The 17,537-nt window shown below is 31.9% G+C and overlaps 2 protein-coding genes across 2 annotated transcripts in view; both read right to left on the reverse strand.

The window, feature by feature from the left end:
- Positions 1 to 17,537, reverse strand: part of LOC143056305 (uncharacterized) — a 313,066-nt gene that overhangs the window by 118,111 nt on the left and 177,418 nt on the right. The window contains exons 43-58 of the mRNA XM_076229390.1: positions 17,152 to 17,327; positions 16,080 to 16,250; positions 15,433 to 15,660; positions 15,142 to 15,184; positions 14,244 to 14,410; positions 13,487 to 13,669; positions 5,637 to 5,855; positions 5,312 to 5,354; positions 4,829 to 4,998; positions 3,936 to 4,109; positions 3,237 to 3,452; positions 2,834 to 2,876; positions 2,345 to 2,502; positions 1,885 to 2,052; positions 930 to 1,194; positions 526 to 689 (exon numbers count right to left, since the gene is read on the reverse strand). Of these exons, the coding sequence (XP_076085505.1) occupies positions 526 to 689; positions 930 to 1,194; positions 1,885 to 2,052; positions 2,345 to 2,502; positions 2,834 to 2,876; positions 3,237 to 3,452; positions 3,936 to 4,109; positions 4,829 to 4,998; positions 5,312 to 5,354; positions 5,637 to 5,855; positions 13,487 to 13,669; positions 14,244 to 14,410; positions 15,142 to 15,184; positions 15,433 to 15,660; positions 16,080 to 16,250; positions 17,152 to 17,327 (2,588 nt within the window). The remainder of the gene's footprint in view (positions 1 to 525; positions 690 to 929; positions 1,195 to 1,884; positions 2,053 to 2,344; positions 2,503 to 2,833; positions 2,877 to 3,236; positions 3,453 to 3,935; positions 4,110 to 4,828; positions 4,999 to 5,311; positions 5,355 to 5,636; positions 5,856 to 13,486; positions 13,670 to 14,243; positions 14,411 to 15,141; positions 15,185 to 15,432; positions 15,661 to 16,079; positions 16,251 to 17,151; positions 17,328 to 17,537) is intronic.
- On the reverse strand, positions 8,189 to 12,990 carry LOC143057348 (uncharacterized). Its single transcript, XM_076230650.1, has 3 exons — positions 12,193 to 12,990; positions 9,575 to 9,898; positions 8,189 to 9,525 (listed from the first exon to the last, which is right to left on the reverse strand). The coding sequence occupies exons 1-3, from the start codon at positions 12,836 to 12,838 to the stop codon at positions 8,822 to 8,824; spliced, it is 1,674 nt and encodes a 557-aa protein (XP_076086765.1). The 5' UTR covers positions 12,839 to 12,990; the 3' UTR covers positions 8,189 to 8,821.

Genomic DNA, 17,537 nt, shown 5'->3' on the forward strand with positions numbered 1-17,537 from the left:
GGTATAAAATTTGTTCTATTGATGTTTTTGGAAGTCTGAGACACAGTTTTGGAGGTCAAGCTGTGTTGTACAAGAATCTATAAAATATTTTGGGATGCTATGAAGAACAAAGACGCTAAATTCATTCAAGTGTGGACATCACAATATAGTAACTAATTACATAACAATTGATTATGTAATAATTATGTCATAATGAAATTATCACAATTTGAAAGATTAATCTTTCTTCTTTCTTTTGGTACCTCATTTATAGAATATAAAGAAGAATGAAATGCATTACATCAGTTTAAAGTTGTCTGATTGGGAGTGAACAAATCTTTGTATTGTGCTACCTTAACTGCATACTGCTAATTCAATGTCATTTGTTGGTTACCAACTTTCCTGGATTTCATGGGTAAACTATGATTTCAAATGATGAACGAAGTATAAACTTTACATAGGATTGTATGCAGACCTTAGCAAATATTAGTTATTGAATTTGGTCATACAGAATATAAATATTGCCAATAGACATCTCATACTTACTAGCTAAAGAGATTTTAGTCTCTAGATTACAAATAGGTTTTGGCAGCAGTATATCTTTCATAAGCTCCACTGTATAAAGGCATGCCTGTTTATTGTCCACACATAATGAGACTCCAGCATTCAACAGAAACATCTTCTCTGTCTTCAGATCATCAAGTTTAAACCTGTAATTCAAGACCAACAATAATTTGCCAGCAAAATTGACATGAAACAAAAGGTAATTGAAAAATAACAAATATAGGATATACTGTCAAACATATATTTATTTATTTATTTAAAGCACTGAAATTCACATGATTGGTTTTTTTTAAGACACAAGCCTTCAGACAAATTAAAATATGAAATAAAAACCAAATCTTTTTACTCAAAACAAAAAGTTACAAATTTATCAAATAAAAACTCACGTCAATCGAACAACATCCGACAGACTAACAGTTTCCTCTTTTCCAAAATCATAATCCAACAATTTCTTCTTGTATGGTAAATTCTCTATTCCAACTGAAAACTCGTAATTACAAGCATCCAAACTTATGTAGAAATTAACAGCGAGATCAAAGTCTGTTATATCTAAACAGCATGTGACACCAGTACATGTGTCCATCAGGCTACACGTCAGAGGTATGCTGGAACTTATGGCTTGTAACTGATAGGGCAAGGGTATACTGCATTCTGAAAATAAAAATATAACAAGATTGATGATTGAATTAGTTTAAACAAAAAGACAAAAATAAAGGAAAATCACTATGTTAAACCAATTGTTTCTAAATTAATCAGATATTATGCTATTTCACGGAAGTGTCTTTAAATTGTTGAGAAAAATATATTATTTTGCCTTTGGCTTAATATATCATGGAACACTCATGCATGCCTTAAAAAGGGATAGTGTTATCCTCTGCATGTTAACGAACCCTTGCAGTAAATCTTTTAGAAATTTAAAAGTGGCCTGTTGTAAGGCAAACATTCATCTATTATCAGACGAGCTCTCTTTGCATGTGGCATTCAAAAATTCCTGTTATTTATTCTAACTGAAAACTATTAGACCATCTTCAGTTTTTGAAGGGATTTGCTTTGCCCCATCTTTAGTTTTCAATTGTGTTTTGTTAACTTTGTATGCTCCTTTTCAACATTTTCTTCTTTGTTAGCCATTTTGTCAGTTTTTCTTTGAATAAAAAAATAAGGAGATGTGATATGATTGCCAATGAGACAACTATCCACCAACATTCAAATGAAGTGGAGGTAAGCAATTGACCATATTCCCTTCAGCAATGTTCCTTTCCTCCTACCTGTCTTTTATAAGTATATTGCATCTTGTTTGCATCAAATATCTAAGAAAATACTGCATTCAAAATGTATACATACCATTAGTCCATCCATCTACAGCTCCAGCAAAGGGTGCTGCTGTCCTACTACAAGTTGGATCCTTAAGATATGGTGTCAGTCCCAGAGCTTCCAGCATTTTGTCACGAATAAGGCCTGTAACAGCTCCAGTAATACTGTTCTGAGCTTTAAAGTCACTTAATGAGAAATCTGAAAAATGAGTTTAAATAATACAAATAAACAAGGAACAAAAATATTTTTACCAGTCCACAATGTACTTTTTGACTTGTATCTACTAAATCAAAAATAAAATACCAACAGAACATTAGAAAACCATAATTTTGTACAAAACATCTCATTTGTATTCAAAGAAAAATTAAGAAGTCAATATAAGAGCTAAAATCAAGGAATACTATTTTTTTTTAATTTTTGTTTTCTTCTTCCGAATTCAGCCTATTAACCTAATCTGTTCTTGAATGAAAGACATCAAGCTATATCTTACCAAGGCTTGTTTGTGTCCAATCACATCCCAGTTTAGGAAGTTTGGTGTTTTCAAATACTGGTACAGAAACCAGACATGGACCAGTTTCCTCGAAACAAACACTTAAGTTCATGTTTAACATGTATTTCTTCTCAGCTTGCAAGTCATGAATGGTGTACCTAAAAAATCATAAATTCATTATTTAATTATTATATTAATAGCATTAGACGAGATGGAATTATGCTATCACAAGGTTTCAAATATCCTCTTTGGTGATATAATCAACCTATACAATTTCAGAGTCAAATATTTTAAAATAAAATTCTATTTGGATAACCTCATGAAAATTGATTTACATTTCATCCATCTGTACCATCTTCTAGGGAAACTTTTAACACATAACGTAGAGACCTCTAAATTGTATCACTCGTAACAGTTTGGAGAAAAAGAGTACCTATTTATGTAAACAATCAACTATTGGACTGAATGTGGATCACATAGTATACTTACTCCATTTTGAGGACTTGTAATATTGACATGGTCTTTTTTTCACCTGAAAATATAAATAAAATTTCAATAATAACTTTATTAAAGTTTGTACGACCCTGTCTAGAGGCATCACAATTGTAAAACATAGTTAGGGACGCTTTAGTACAAGTATTTGAACCCAATCTAGCATCTGTTGGTTAAAAAAAATATTTAATCATTGGTCTTCTTTTTAAGGAAATTTGATTTTTTAATTTACAATTATTATATTGTTTTGCATATATTTCTAATGTTAAAGTCTAACTAAGGAAAACATCCTTGTCTTTTTTAAACATTTCCAATTGAATAAAACAATATATAATTTTCAAATTTAGATCAAAGCATTTGAAAGTTCCAAAAGTAACGTTTTCTCTGTGAATATACATACCCCATTTATAATCTATAATGGTGAAGTTGAAGGCTCGTTTCTCAATACCAATACTGAGTTTCCAGTTACAAGCATCTAACAAGGCGTAAATACGGAAGGATTTACCAATCTTTCCTACATCCACACAACAATCAATACCCGTACAATAATCTGGAACATAACAACTGACTGTTCCTCGGATCTTGGGTAAAGTCATATCGGAAGATTTAGGGCAAGCTGTAAATAAAAGATTATCATATTATTAAGTTGTGTGGTTGCTGTCTCAATGACACTTACTATTCCTTATTACCAGTAATTCCATTTCTTTTGATTTCAAATATTTCATGCAACTTACTCTGTGTGAATGATATAATCACAGACGTAGTTTAAATATACACATCTTACTAAAGTTATACAAATTACTGGAATTAATTTCCCAATTGAATACAAAATAAGCTTTTTTACCAAATTTGACTGTCTATGAAACTTTCTGTTTTCTATAAAGACCAAATATCTGCAAATTTTCTGCAATGTTTTTTCTAAATAATAGTAATTTCTATGCTTTATTTAAGAGAGACATTTCCTTTTTTTATAGACACTGAAACATTTTCTGAGTGACAGATATTTAAAATAAGATTATAAGACTACACTGTATATTGATATTCACTCCATCAAACAATCACAGTTTTTCTAAAGTTCAATATTTTTTTCTAAACTTACCGTCAGCCTTCCATCCATCTACTGCTCCAGCATAAATTCCATCAAATCTGTCACAAGAAGGGTTGTACAAGAACTGGGTCAGTCCAAAATCATCAAATAATTTGTTGGCAAGAGCCGTGGACAAAGACTGCCCTGCTTCTAATCCTTTGTCCTTGACCCAATCAACCAGAGAGTCTAAAATAACAAATACAATTTTCCAATTGTTAAATATTCAATACATGTAGGTAGTCTGGGTACATAAACATGTAAAAACAGTTCTCTACTGTAAACATATTTACTACTAAAACAGAGCAGACCATTCCTTGACCTTAAGAGATCCATTAACTGTACAAATAGGGTACTACTTTTTTTCAGTTGGTAGAAATATAGATTACCATGTCAGGAGATCATGGTTTGATAAAAGTTTTATATTCATCTCCAAAAGATTGATTGATTGTTGTTTGCTTAATGTCCAGTGGCAAATATTTCATGCATATTCAGGACGAGAACAAGTTCACAATAATTAATCTCTAATGATTAAGATGCATCAAGAAGCAATAAAACTCAAGTCTAATAGCGTCTGAATATTGCATAATGATGTTCCCAACTTCAAAATAAAATGAATTGTGCTTAGTGTGTCTTTTGAATTTTGCCTCATTGTCATATCTCCCTTTATCTATAGCATCATCATAATAAAAAGAAATTAAAAAAAAAGGTTTGTGCTAGGGTCTTTGTAATGTTATATATTATCTTGGGTGTGAGCTTGTAATGTAAGGACCATTTACTGGCACAGTTAACATACATAGCTCCATGTCTAACACAAAGTTATATCACTGTTGTTCCAGCTTTTCGGATGGTAAATATACTCTGTATTTGTATTATTGATGGGAAATAATATCAAATAATAGACATACTTGTATCACCAGTCCATCCACTCATGTCTAGATCACAAAGCGGTTGTGGAAATTTCTGTTGTACCAAGATGTCAAAGTTGAACTGACAATCTGTGTTCACATCCAAACAAATAGACATGGACATATCCACGATTAATTTCTTCTCAAACAGTAGTTGGTCAATCGTAAATCTATCAAAAGAATATTCTAATATCATATAAAGAAAGTAAACTTTGCAAATTCATAAAACCACATGTTATTTAGTAACTTTTCATTCATTATCTTTCCAACAGATTTTATAGCGATTTTCCTACATCATAAATCTTGCCAGTGTTTGTTGTCTCTAAATCTGTACTCAGGGTTATTTTAAGGTTTTCACAGATATGTGGGTTTTTCTATTAGAATATATAATGATATTTACAAGTATTTTGTTTTTAATCAAATATTTGTTTTCTTGTCATACAATTTTGCTATGACATGATAAAAAAAAAGGTGACAACTTACTTTATTTTGATTACATTCTGCAGTGGAACAACAATTTCTTTGCCTGTTTGTAGTAAGAAAAAGCCAGTTATGTTTTGTAAATAACGTTAATATTTGACCACTAATAAAAATATTGCTAAATTATATTTACCTTTAACAGAAGATTTTTAGAGTTCATAGTTCTATTTCATTATTTTAGATCACATCAAACAAAATTAATAACTAGAAAATATTTCATTGTTTTTTTGCAATCTTTTTTAAAATGACAAATAATTAAACAAAAAAATGATAATTGACAAGTTTATCTTTAATCAAAATTTAAATATAATTCACTGGAAAAACTTACCCCATAAATCACCAAAATCTAAGATTTTATATTCAAAGGAAAGTTTTTCTATTCCTCCTCTGATGATGTAACTACAGGTATCAATATACAGGTAAGCATGTAACGAGATATCCAGGTAGTCGTAGTGGAAGCAGCAATCCAATCCAGTACAATAGTCAGGGATGTAACAGTTCATAGGTACAGTTATATTAGGGGGACTGACTATGTCCAAGGGACAGGCTTAAAAAAAAACACATAACTTTATTAATTAATTTCACCAAAAGATTTTATTATTTCAATCTTAATTTATTTTTTTTTAAATTTAATTTTAAAAATAAATAATTTTCTCATCACCTATATAATGCATGTTGTAAATTTTCATACAAAGGAAAAAATAACTTTTCTGAGTTTAACTTGCAAAAAAAATGGTTTATACAAAATTCTCAGAAATGATCCTGAATATGTTTAATTGTCATTTGTTCCATGTTTGCAATGTGTTCTGATTCTTTGTAAATATTTTTTAGGGTAAATTTATTTCTGTTTGATGTGATGCTGTTCTAATCTTATTTTAATTGTCTTTTGTTTATACTGTATCTTTTCTGTGGTAATCTGTTATGTAATAGGGAAATGTGTGTTAACACCTGAGCAAACATCCAACCTCATATCTTCTTGCAAATTCTTTGACCTGACAATTAAACCATCCTGATCTAACTTTCGGCCCTATATTTTAATTTTGCTAATAAATGTGTCAGTGAACAAAATCCTCAAAGTCACACATAATGAGTTCATATTAATTTCATAGTAATTTAAATAATTTAATTACCCCTGATTTCTTTCAGAACACACTGTTTGAACTCATGATGTGTAAAATTAAGGATTTAGTGCTCACATTATTATCAACCTAATTTTTCCTGCTATCACCTATCTTGTAAATAAACTCCTGGGAAATACTGTGTAGCAATCCCATTGGTATCCATGTTTGAATTAAACATAAATCATAATTTAATTGCAGCTTTTATTTTATATATATACATCACGATTATAATTTGGCCCTTGGGGAAACTACTCAGCTAAAAAATTTAATTTTTTGCTCCATGCCTAAACCAAGAGCCTAGCTATGTGCATACTGAAAAGTAGCAAAGTATAGACCCCTGGCTTGACATCACACCAATCCAATTGGAACGATGGTTCAAAATAAATGCATGAGGCTATCAGGAAGCCTATGAGGCTATCATTCCTAGAGGCTATCATGCCTATGAGGCTATGAGGAAGCCTATAATGAGACAATGAGGAAGCCTGTAAGGAGGCTATGAGGAAGCCTAGTAGTGTTGATGTTGAATTGGTGTTGGAATGAATTTGTATGAAATTTGACAGTTTATCCCCAGAAATTCTTGGGGGATGAGTGAAATTTTTGAAACAACCAGTGATAAAATTTCATAAATGAAATCAATAAACATAATGCTGAGATTGCTTCCCCTGTCATGGCAATATTGAAGGTGAAAGGAGGGGTCGGTGGGAGGCAAGTTTTTAGCTAAAACACTATTAGCACTATTAGCCAAGATGATTATTCTATAACTGCTTAATCTGCATTTAGATAAATGAATACTCAAGGCAGCATACACAGGTTTTTAATACACAACTTCTTAATGGGATACTCCTAAGTGGGAGGAGTTAAAACTGCACCCAGATTAATGTATCAAGAAACAAAGGACAAAGGAAGCCAAATGCCACAAGTGGTCACTAATTAACAAGACATGTATATTTGTATTGGAACTGATGAAATTAGACCTCCTGCTAAGAACATGTGATAAACTTCACATCTAACTGATTGACATATGATAATAAATCTGTTTCATCTCAACAGCAAAGAAAATACACATCCTGGGAAAATCCTAAAATAATGACTACTGAGTAATTAAAATCAAATTATGTATAAACATAACTTATATAACATATAAGTACCTATTTATACAAAATTCTCAGAAATGATCCTGAATATGTTTAATTGTCATTTGTTCCATGTTTGCAATGTGTTCTGATTCTTTGTAAATATTTTTTAGGGTAAATTTATTTCTGTTTGATGTGATGCTGTTCTAATCTTATTTTAATTGTCTTTTGTTTATACTGTATCTTTTCTGTGGTAATCTGTTATGTAATAGGGAAATGTGTGTTAACACCTGAGCAAACATCCAACCTCATATCTTCTTGCAAATTCTTTGACCTGACAATTAAACCATCCTGATCTAACTTTCGGCCCTATATTTTAATTTTGCTAATAAATGTGTCAGTGAACAAAATCCTCAAAGTCACACATAATGAGTTCATATTAATTTCATAGTAATTTAAATAATTTAATTACCCCTGATTTCTTTCAGAACACACTGTTTGAACTCATGATGTGTAAAATTAAGGATTTAGTGCTCACATTATTATCAACCTAATTTTTCCTGCTATCACCTATCTTGTAAATAAACTCCTGGGAAATACTGTGTAGCAATCCCATTGGTATCCATGTTTGAATTAAACATAAATCATAATTTAATTGCAGCTTTTATTTTATATATATACATCACGATTATAATTTGGCCCTTGGGGAAACTACTCAGCTAAAAAAATTAATTTTTTGCTCCATGCCTAAACCAAGAGCCTAGCTATGTGCATACTGAAAAGTAGCAAAGTATAGACCCCTGGCTTGACATCACACCAATCCAATTGGAACGATGGTTCAAAATAAATGCATGAGGCTATCAGGAAGCCTATGAGGCTATCATTCCTAGAGGCTATCATGCCTATGAGGCTATGAGGAAGCCTATAATGAGACAATGAGGAAGCCTGTAAGGAGGCTATGAGGAAGCCTAGTAGTGTTGATGTTGAATTGGTGTTGGAATGAATTTGTATGAAATTTGACAGTTTATCCCCAGAAATTCTTGGGGGATGAGTGAAATTTTTGAAACAACCAGTGATAAAATTTCATAAATGGCCATAACACAGATGGTAACAGCTGAGTGTCCCCAAGGATTTGTGAGGTTAGGGAGGGGGTACCTTCAATAAAGCCATGAAATAAAAAAAAATAAAAAAATAATAAAAATAATAAATGTTATCACATAATAATACACAATATCAAAATCAATTGTCAAACAAAAACAATATCATCTAGAATCTCTGTAAAAAACATGCGTATGGAATATTTGAAAATGAGCATGCCCTTAAATTCTACCTAACCTACTTTGAGCTGTTTTAATAGATGCTGGCGTTACCCTAATGTATCTGATGTAACTATCTGAAGTCCAGCGCCCTAATGTTTTTATCAAGTGATCTTCTATTTTTGCCTTACCAGCACTTGTAGCTGCCCCAATTCTAAAACTATGACCATTATAATGACTTGAGTTGAAACCACATATATCCAGTACTTTTTTGATACAAGTGATGAAATATTGTCTCTCCAAAGGTTTCTTATCAATGGTTATGAAAAGTGGATCAGTTTGATTAGTAGGAGAAAATTCTTTCCTTATTTGTATATATTCTAACAAAATTGTGTAAGGGCAGATAAGCTGACCTAATTTATGTAGCTGTATATTTATGCCTTTTCTAAAAGGATCTGTTTTTGATTGTTTTAATTTCAAAACTACTAAGTCTGAGTGAAATACAACATCTTCAATACATAAATTAATATGTGGATCAAACTGTGAGGCCTTTGACACTGTAAACTCGCCACATCTCAAAAATCCATAAAATGCGACAATGCATGCAGTTCTTAACATTAAATCAGTAAACTTGGAACAAAAACCTTTTCTCAAACAATTTACAATTTTTTCCAAAATTTCGAAAGTTATTGGTAATCTTATGTGATTTTTTGTTTTTTGCAGTCTTTTTACAGAATTTAAAACATAATCAAGTAACATAATCAAGTCTGATTAAAGGTGTATTATGAGCAGATTGTAAGGGATCATTTTGAATACCCTGTACATATTTATACCTAATTCCACATAAATATAATTTAATGGTAGAGTATTGTAAACTCAGAATTTTAAAGCAGTGGGCTATGAAATAAATTAAAATATCCTCAGAAATAGGAGGTAAATTAGAAAATTGAAAACCATTCAATAACATAAAAGTCTCAAATTTTCTGAACCCAGTATCATAAACAGTTCTTGTAGTATTAGCAATAGCACTGTTCCAAAGTTCATTCACTGCTTGATTTAGGACCACATTACATCTGAGCTGCTTGGGCACTTCATTGGATGTTGTGCTGCACTGGGAGCTAGTTTGCGGAATCTGTCTATCTGTTAACGAGATAGAGCATCACTTATATCATTCTGATATCCTGGAACATGTTTGGCACTAAAATGAAAGTTGTATTTACAAGCACACCATGTAAGTTTCCTCATTAATTTCATTATTTGTAAACACTTTGAACGGCCCTTTTTTACTATAGCCACTGTAGCTTCATTGTCACACCAGAAAAGAATGCGTTTTGTTGTCCACTGTGAGCCCCACAGTATTGCGGATACTACAATGGGGTATAATTCAAGAAAAGCCATTGAAAATGTTTTGTCAGGATAAGCAATGTTTGATGGCCATGATGAATAAAACCATTCTCCCTTGAAATATCCACCAAATCCTTTTGTTGATGAGGCATCAGTAAAAAGTTCCATATCATAACTTGAGTAAAATTGTCTACTGTAAAACATGTTCACACCATTCCAGCTGCTCAGAAAAAGTAACCAAAATTCTAGGTCAACACGGCATTCCTTATCTAATTTAACATAATGATGCAAATCATTGACAGTAGTGGACAGCCCTATGAGGTATGAAACAAAGGATCTACCAGGTAAAATGACACGTGAAGCAAAGTTTAAGTGACCCAAAAGCTGCAACAATTCCCTTTTTGTACAAGATTTTTTCCTGCATAATTTTTTGATGAATTCACAAATGCGATCAACTTTATTAAGAGGTAGTCGAGCTTCCATTTTTTCAGAATCTAGAATAATACCCAAATATTCTAAACATTTTACAGGACCTATTGTCTTATGTTTTGATATAGGAATGTTCAGTTTTTTGAAAATCATCATCATTATAGCCATAGTCCTCTCACCATCAGCATCTGGTGGATCTATGGTTAGGAAATCATCCAATAAATGCAAAATGCTATTAACTTTGTAATTGTTTTCTGCAATATGACACAAAGCTTGGGATAAATGGTCAAAAATTTTGGGGCTTGAACGACATCCAAAAGTTAAACGGACATAAAAATAATACATTTTTTTCCATTTTATGCAGAAAAGAGGCCACTGACTTGGTACAATTGGACAATTTTTGAACGCGTCGGATATGTCGAACTTGCAAAGCCAGGAATTTCTTCCAAATTTCAAAATAACATCAATGGCGTCATCTATTCTAACATAAGACATTGAGCAATCCTGTTTGTCAATAAGATCATTAATACTTAGATGTTTATCATCATTATGTGGTGAAGATAAGTCCAATATTAAACGCTTTTTACCAGAATATTTCCCTTCTGCAATACCAATTGGGCTTACCCTATAATTTTGAAAAGGGGAATCCTTAAAAGGCCCATACAAGAAACCTTTAAAAACTTCTTTCTCTATCAAATCAGAAACCACATCTGGTTGTGTCCTAGCAGATAAACTATTCCTACATTCTTTTGTAGGTAAATCTGTTGTAGATACCATAGTATCAAATCCTTTCTCTAAGCCATTGCATAAATAGTTAACAAATTTTTTGTCAGGATGAGAAATTAATTCTTTTGCAAGTATAATAACATTAATTGGAGTAGTAGCCAGATATGGGAAATCATGTAGTCATTGACCTTGCTTATTTGTTGTTATTTTCTCAAACTTTTGTGAAGAGTTTACTGTATGTGGCTTAGATTGTACTTCAGTCCTACCTTGAGAGGGGAAAACTTTTTGACAAGATAATAGGGTATGACCAGCGACTTTACATCTGCTACAGATATGTGAAAAATGACAAAAACTCCTGGTACAACCCCTACTGGTATTAAAATTATTGCACACCTCCCGCCCAGAATGATAAATTTTCTTTCTACCTAACTTATCAGTAGTGTCTACCTGCCTTGATACTTTATCTGGGTAGTCTTGATATGTCATGGAGGTTTGCATAGGACAAAAAGCAGTAGTGTGATCAACCAAATTACAAATTTTGCAAACATTTACATTCCCACCAGCAACTATTAATGAAAGAAGATCCCTATCTCTTTTGCTCCAGTCAACCTTAATCCTTCTCTCCCTTAAAAGAGCTGCTGATTTTGCAGAAAACAATTTATGGTAATCATAAAATCTGTCACCATAAAAATTACTAATATCTATAATCTCATCTTCATAAGCATCTAGCTCTGCTCTACGGTCAGGGTAAACTGATGACATGACCCTCTTAAACTTGCCAAATGCCTTAATGAATTCTTGAATTGTGAGTTTTCTATTAAGACGGGGATCTGGCTTCCCAGAAATATTTAACTCTAACCCATTAGCTGCAACAGAGTGAATTTGGGGAGTTTCATAGTTTGGGATAAGCAGAGATGCCAAATTAACATCCTTACCGTCAATGATTTGCTTTTGAATAGAAGGAGATATAATGTCCACATTAGAATATTCATCCGAACGCACTCCACATGAAACATTTCCAACTTGTGGTCCTGAGATGAAAGATGCATGCTCTTGTGTATTTCCATGTAAAACAGTATTATTTCCTCTGTTAGAAATTTCACTCCTATTCCCAATCCCTGCATGGTTGTACCACTGTTGAAGGTTGAATTCGCGATCTCTACCTGTGTCATGAGTACAATTGTCTCTGTAAATTAGCTGTTTAAAGGTCTCTTGAAGTCCTTCAAAACACTGAGCTATGTTCCTGTCTGTTCCACCATTTGAAACACTGCTTCTGTGTTGACGCACTGATTCTGCTAAGGTAATTGGAAGAGTGCTCTCTGGTGAGGAATCTGTGTTAATCTCATCACTAACGGTGTCTGTCTGTTGTGTCTCTAAAGATGTTACTCCATCAAAACAATTCTCTAAATAAAGTTGTTTTAACACTTGTTTTGACATACCAGAAGGTGTTCTTATTCCCTTTTTGTTAAGTTCTTCTTTTAGTTTGTTTATTGTCCAATTAGAAGGGTTATTAGAATCCCATTGGGTCTCATACGGAGAACTCCTAGTTTTCCTTCGAACACCTTTTCCTCTGCCAGACATTTTGTTGTCAGTTAATCCAAAATAATGTTTATTGTTTCAGGTTATATAGTTTGAATTATATTTAGTTGTTTAAAAACTGTCATATAGCTTTTGTAAAGTAATCCAAACACTGAAAGTTCAAGTTTTTAGCTAAAACACTATTAGCACTATTAGCCAAGATGATTATTCTATAACTGCTTAATCTGCATTTAGATAAATGAATACTCAAGGCAGCATACACAGGTTTTTAATACACAACTTCTTACTGGGATACTCCTAAGTGGGAGGAGTTAAAACTGCACCCAGATTAATGTATCAAGAAACAAAGGACAAAGGAAGCCAAATGCCACAAGTGGTCACTAATTAACAAGACATGTATATTTGTATTGGAACTGATGAAATTAGACCTCCTGCTAAGAACATGTGATAAACTTCACATCTAACTGATTGACATATGATAATAAATCTGTTTCATCTCAACAGCAAAGAAAATACACATCCTGGGAAAATCCTAAAATAATGACTACTGAGTAATTAAAATCAAATTATGTATAAACATAACTTATATAACATATAAGTACCTAATAAATTTGCTTCCCTGTAAATATTAATGGCATCCCATAATGTTTAAAATTTAAGTAAAAATAAGTATCTGTAAACAGGACTTACTGTTTTTCCATCCATATTCTGAAGGTTGATACACATCAGCAGTACGGGAACATCCAGGATCATCCATCATATCATCCAGGCCTAGCTGTTGTAGCAAAAGCTGGGCCACATTCTTAGCCAATATTCCAGTAAAGTCTGTCAGGTTAATTCCTAACTGAGCTCCCCAGTCAATGGCTGAGAAATCTGAAGAAAAATTTTTATGTTGTCTTCATTCTTTTTTTATTTTTCAACTCAATTCAATTCAATTCAATTCAATTCAATGTTTATTGGAAAGAGCACAATAGAGGCATGATCCAAATACTTCATAATATTTGTTTCCAACAACAAATATGCAACTTAATTTAATAAAATATGTTGAAGTAAAGTCTAAGTATAAATTCCTAGAGATGTACCATTAGTATTATAAACTAAGTTAGATATAAATCAAGTGGTATACTGTCCCAAATTAAGTACACCTAGTGGTAACAGTTCATACTCCCATGGTATTCAGTTATAAAAACACAAATCATTACGAAGAATTGTAAACTTAAAAGTATTCTGGAGTTGGTTTTACAAAAACACTTAAGACTAAGATTGATCCTAACTTGCCATAAGTCATGAACAATTCAGTGTATTAACAATCAATCTTGGTTGTAATAAAATTGAGAATGAAAATAGGAAATATGTAGAAGAGACAACAACCGTCAGCTGGCCCCTAAATAAAATTGTTATGTTTTTTTTGTGAAACTATCTCCTGTAATTTAATCTTATGACTTACTTGACAAACTCATTGTAGCCGTCATGTCACAGAATGGCTGAGGAATTTCACTTCCAACCATCATTGGGAAGGTTAAGCATTGTTCTGGTTCGCTTTCATCAAAACACACACTGGCCGATAAATCCACAATGAATTTCTTCTCATTAGGCGGTTTCTTCATTATAAGTCTGTAAAAAAGTCATTGAATTCTTTTAAAATTAACTTATAATTCTTTGCAATATCTGTGTATAATTTCTTTTCATTGGCTAAAATTTGACATGAATTCAACAATTGACATGTCTACGGCAGCAATTTGGAATTGCTAGGATTCACAAATGCTCAATCAATACAATATAATTGAAAAACATAAAAACCCTCAAAAACTTATACTCATTAAATATTTTAGCTAACCAATGAGGGACAACCGTAGTGTACAATTAACCAATGAGGGACAACCGTAGTGTACAATTAACCAATGAGGGACAACCGTAGTGTACAATTAACCAATGAGGGACAACCGTAGTGTACAATTAACCAATGAGGGACAACCGTAGTGTACAATAACTTTGTTTGAATCAATTTCTGAAATTCTTGATACATATATTAACAAATTGAAAACAAAATTCATCACTTTATGACAACCATCCAACAACTTATATGCTTTTGAATTGAAAACACCACTGTTGAATAATGGTTGTTTCAGACAGTTATAATTGGTTATTATTGCGAGTATCTGTGATCTCGACTTGCTAAGCAAAGAGAATTTACAAGATATAAAATGTTGGTCTTATCATTGTGTTATTATCTAACTTTATAATTCAATATCATATATCAGGATATAAGCCTCATAAAAAGCTAAATGTCTTATAAAATGCATAAAATAGAGTTGTATTATAGAGTTTGTCTGTGTGATACTTACGTTATCTTGACAATGTCTTCAATATTTAGCGTCCATGGTTTTCCTAAAAGTAAATATCAACAATTATGATATAATACAAATACAAGAAAACAGATCAAAGGATATGAAATTTATAATTTGTCTACTGATCATGATTTTATTTAAGTTTTTAGGATTTAGAATAAAAAAAAATATCGGTGAAAACAAATTATTCAAAACTGCAGAGATCCATAACAAATTGTTTTGATGCATTAAAAAAATCACCAAAATATAATGATGTGTTATTAAATAAATCATCATGCAGATACATACCCCATTCATAACTGTCAATTCCACCTTCAAACAATGACAGATTCACGCCCATATTGTTGATACCAAATGAAATACTATATTCACATGTGTTAATCAGGAAATAAGGGTGAACAGTCAGCCCTATAAATGGTATCTCAGCACAACAATCTATACCACTGCAGGTTTCAGTTATCATACATGTCATTGGTCCATCAATTTCAGGAAGCTTGGAAATACTCAATGGACACACTGTAAAGAAATAGTTAAAAAATCAATCATTCATCAAAAAGTACAACCAAGAATCTTCATTTCAAAATCTGATGTATTGTGGGTTTATTTGATTTGAAGTATGAACAATGAAATTAACAAATTAACAAAAAAGCCTTCAGATTCTGATAAGGTTAATTGTTTATGGGGTGGTATTGATATTTTATCAATATAATAAAATTTTAAACAACTGTCATACAAGTGGGAAGTTTAGCTAGTTAAATCATTCATATAAAGACAAATGCAAAATAACCTTCAATCATTCATAATAAAACAAATGCAAAATACATATTCAATCATTCATGAAAAGTTTTATTTGGTCTCTGAGTGAAAGTTGTTTCATTGGCAATCATACAACATCTCCTTATTTTTATATCTATAAATAAACTGATTTCACTTACTATTATTCCATCCGACTACACTAGGATCATAGATTCCACGTTTACGATCACATTTGGTTTTGAAGAAATCTGTCAGTCCAACCTGTTCTAGTAGATATTGTACAGCTCCCTGTGCCAGCTGCTGTCCTGCCTCATACCCAATATCCTTTGCCAATTGAGAGAATGAAATATCTGGAAAAAAAAGGGTAAAAAATCATGGAATTTAACATATCATGAAATGCTTATTAAACACAGACAGTTAATTTCTTTAAGTAATTCATTATTTTCTTAATCCATAAACAGACTAAACTGTTTGTATATCAAATCTGATAAAAGTGTGATGAAAACTTTGTACTCTCAACAGATTTGAAAATTCAAAGTATCAGCAAATAGGAAGAAGGTATCTGACAGATCCAACTCATCACTGTCAAGCTGCTAACAAACTATGAAATCAGTCTATAGAGCAGTTTCTAAGAAAAGCATAACAAAACTGCTTGTTGGAAAGTTTTAATATAGCCAACATTTGTCATCATATACTGTAAATCATTTTCAGCTCTATACTTTTTCAGCAAGCTTTACTGCAATTTATTTTCATGGTTTTCTGATCTTTTTTTTATGTATTTGTATAAGGGAAGACCAAATTCTTAAACATTTATGGATGATTTATATTCCCTTTACTTATTTTATTCTCACGAATGTTGCAAAAACAAATCGCTTGTGAAAATGTTTATAAATATAATTATCGCTATTTTGTGCATTTTACCTTTAATCTTTTTTTGTGATAATTTTTCATATCATGCTACTCGCTTGAGATGGAAAATTATCGCTAGAAACTAAGGAGGCACGTGGCGTTGCTAATGAAATTGACATGAAATTGACAAAGGCGTCATAGGTAAAATAGCGATAAACAGATTATCATTGGTCATCTCAACTCGATTGCATTTCTCGCCTTCGCCGTCCCAGCTTAAGTGAGAAAATCAATCTCGTAGAGATGATCAACAATAATCTATAAATATAAATGAAAAAGTGATGGCAATTGAATTCAATTGGTGTTTAATATAAAATACTAATGAAAGCTAGTATGACAACTTACTGCTAAGTATATTTGTTAGGTTTCTGGAACAGAGTGGAACTTGTTGGCTCTTTAGTAAGTGAAATCCGTCAGGTGTAGGTGCACAGAATGGCTCATTGTCATCAAATGGAATACAAATGGTCACTATAGTATCAATGATAAATCCTTCTCCACCTCCCATTTTACTTATGGTGTACCTAACAAAAGATAGATATTGTTTAAATTATATGTTGGATTAAAATGAAGCAATATCGCTACAGAGAAGTCAATATGATTCATTTATACACTTTTTATCCCTCCATATCACTAATTATTTCAAAGGGGCATAACTCTCTAAAAATGTAATAGATACCTGCTTACTTTCTATTTCAACTGAGATATAGCAGATGCAACCCTTTCACATATAA

The sequence above is a fragment of the Mytilus galloprovincialis genome, chromosome 13, assembly GCF_965363235.1.
Source record: "Mytilus galloprovincialis chromosome 13, xbMytGall1.hap1.1, whole genome shotgun sequence".
NCBI classification, from domain to species: Eukaryota; Metazoa; Mollusca; class Bivalvia; order Mytilida; family Mytilidae; genus Mytilus; species Mytilus galloprovincialis.

Coding starts and splice junctions, on each gene's coding strand:
- LOC143057348 (XM_076230650.1), bottom strand. CDS start 12,838: ATGTCTGGCAGAGGAAAAGGTGTTCGAAGGAAAACTAGGAGTTCTCCG. Junction 9,899..12,192: donor TCAAAAGCAAATCATTGACG/GTAAGGATGTTA, acceptor TCTCGTTAACAG/ATAGACAGATTCCGCAAACT. Junction 9,526..9,574: donor TAGGTATAAATATGTACAGG/GTATTCAAAATG, acceptor ACCTTTAATCAG/ACTTGATTATGTTACTTGAT.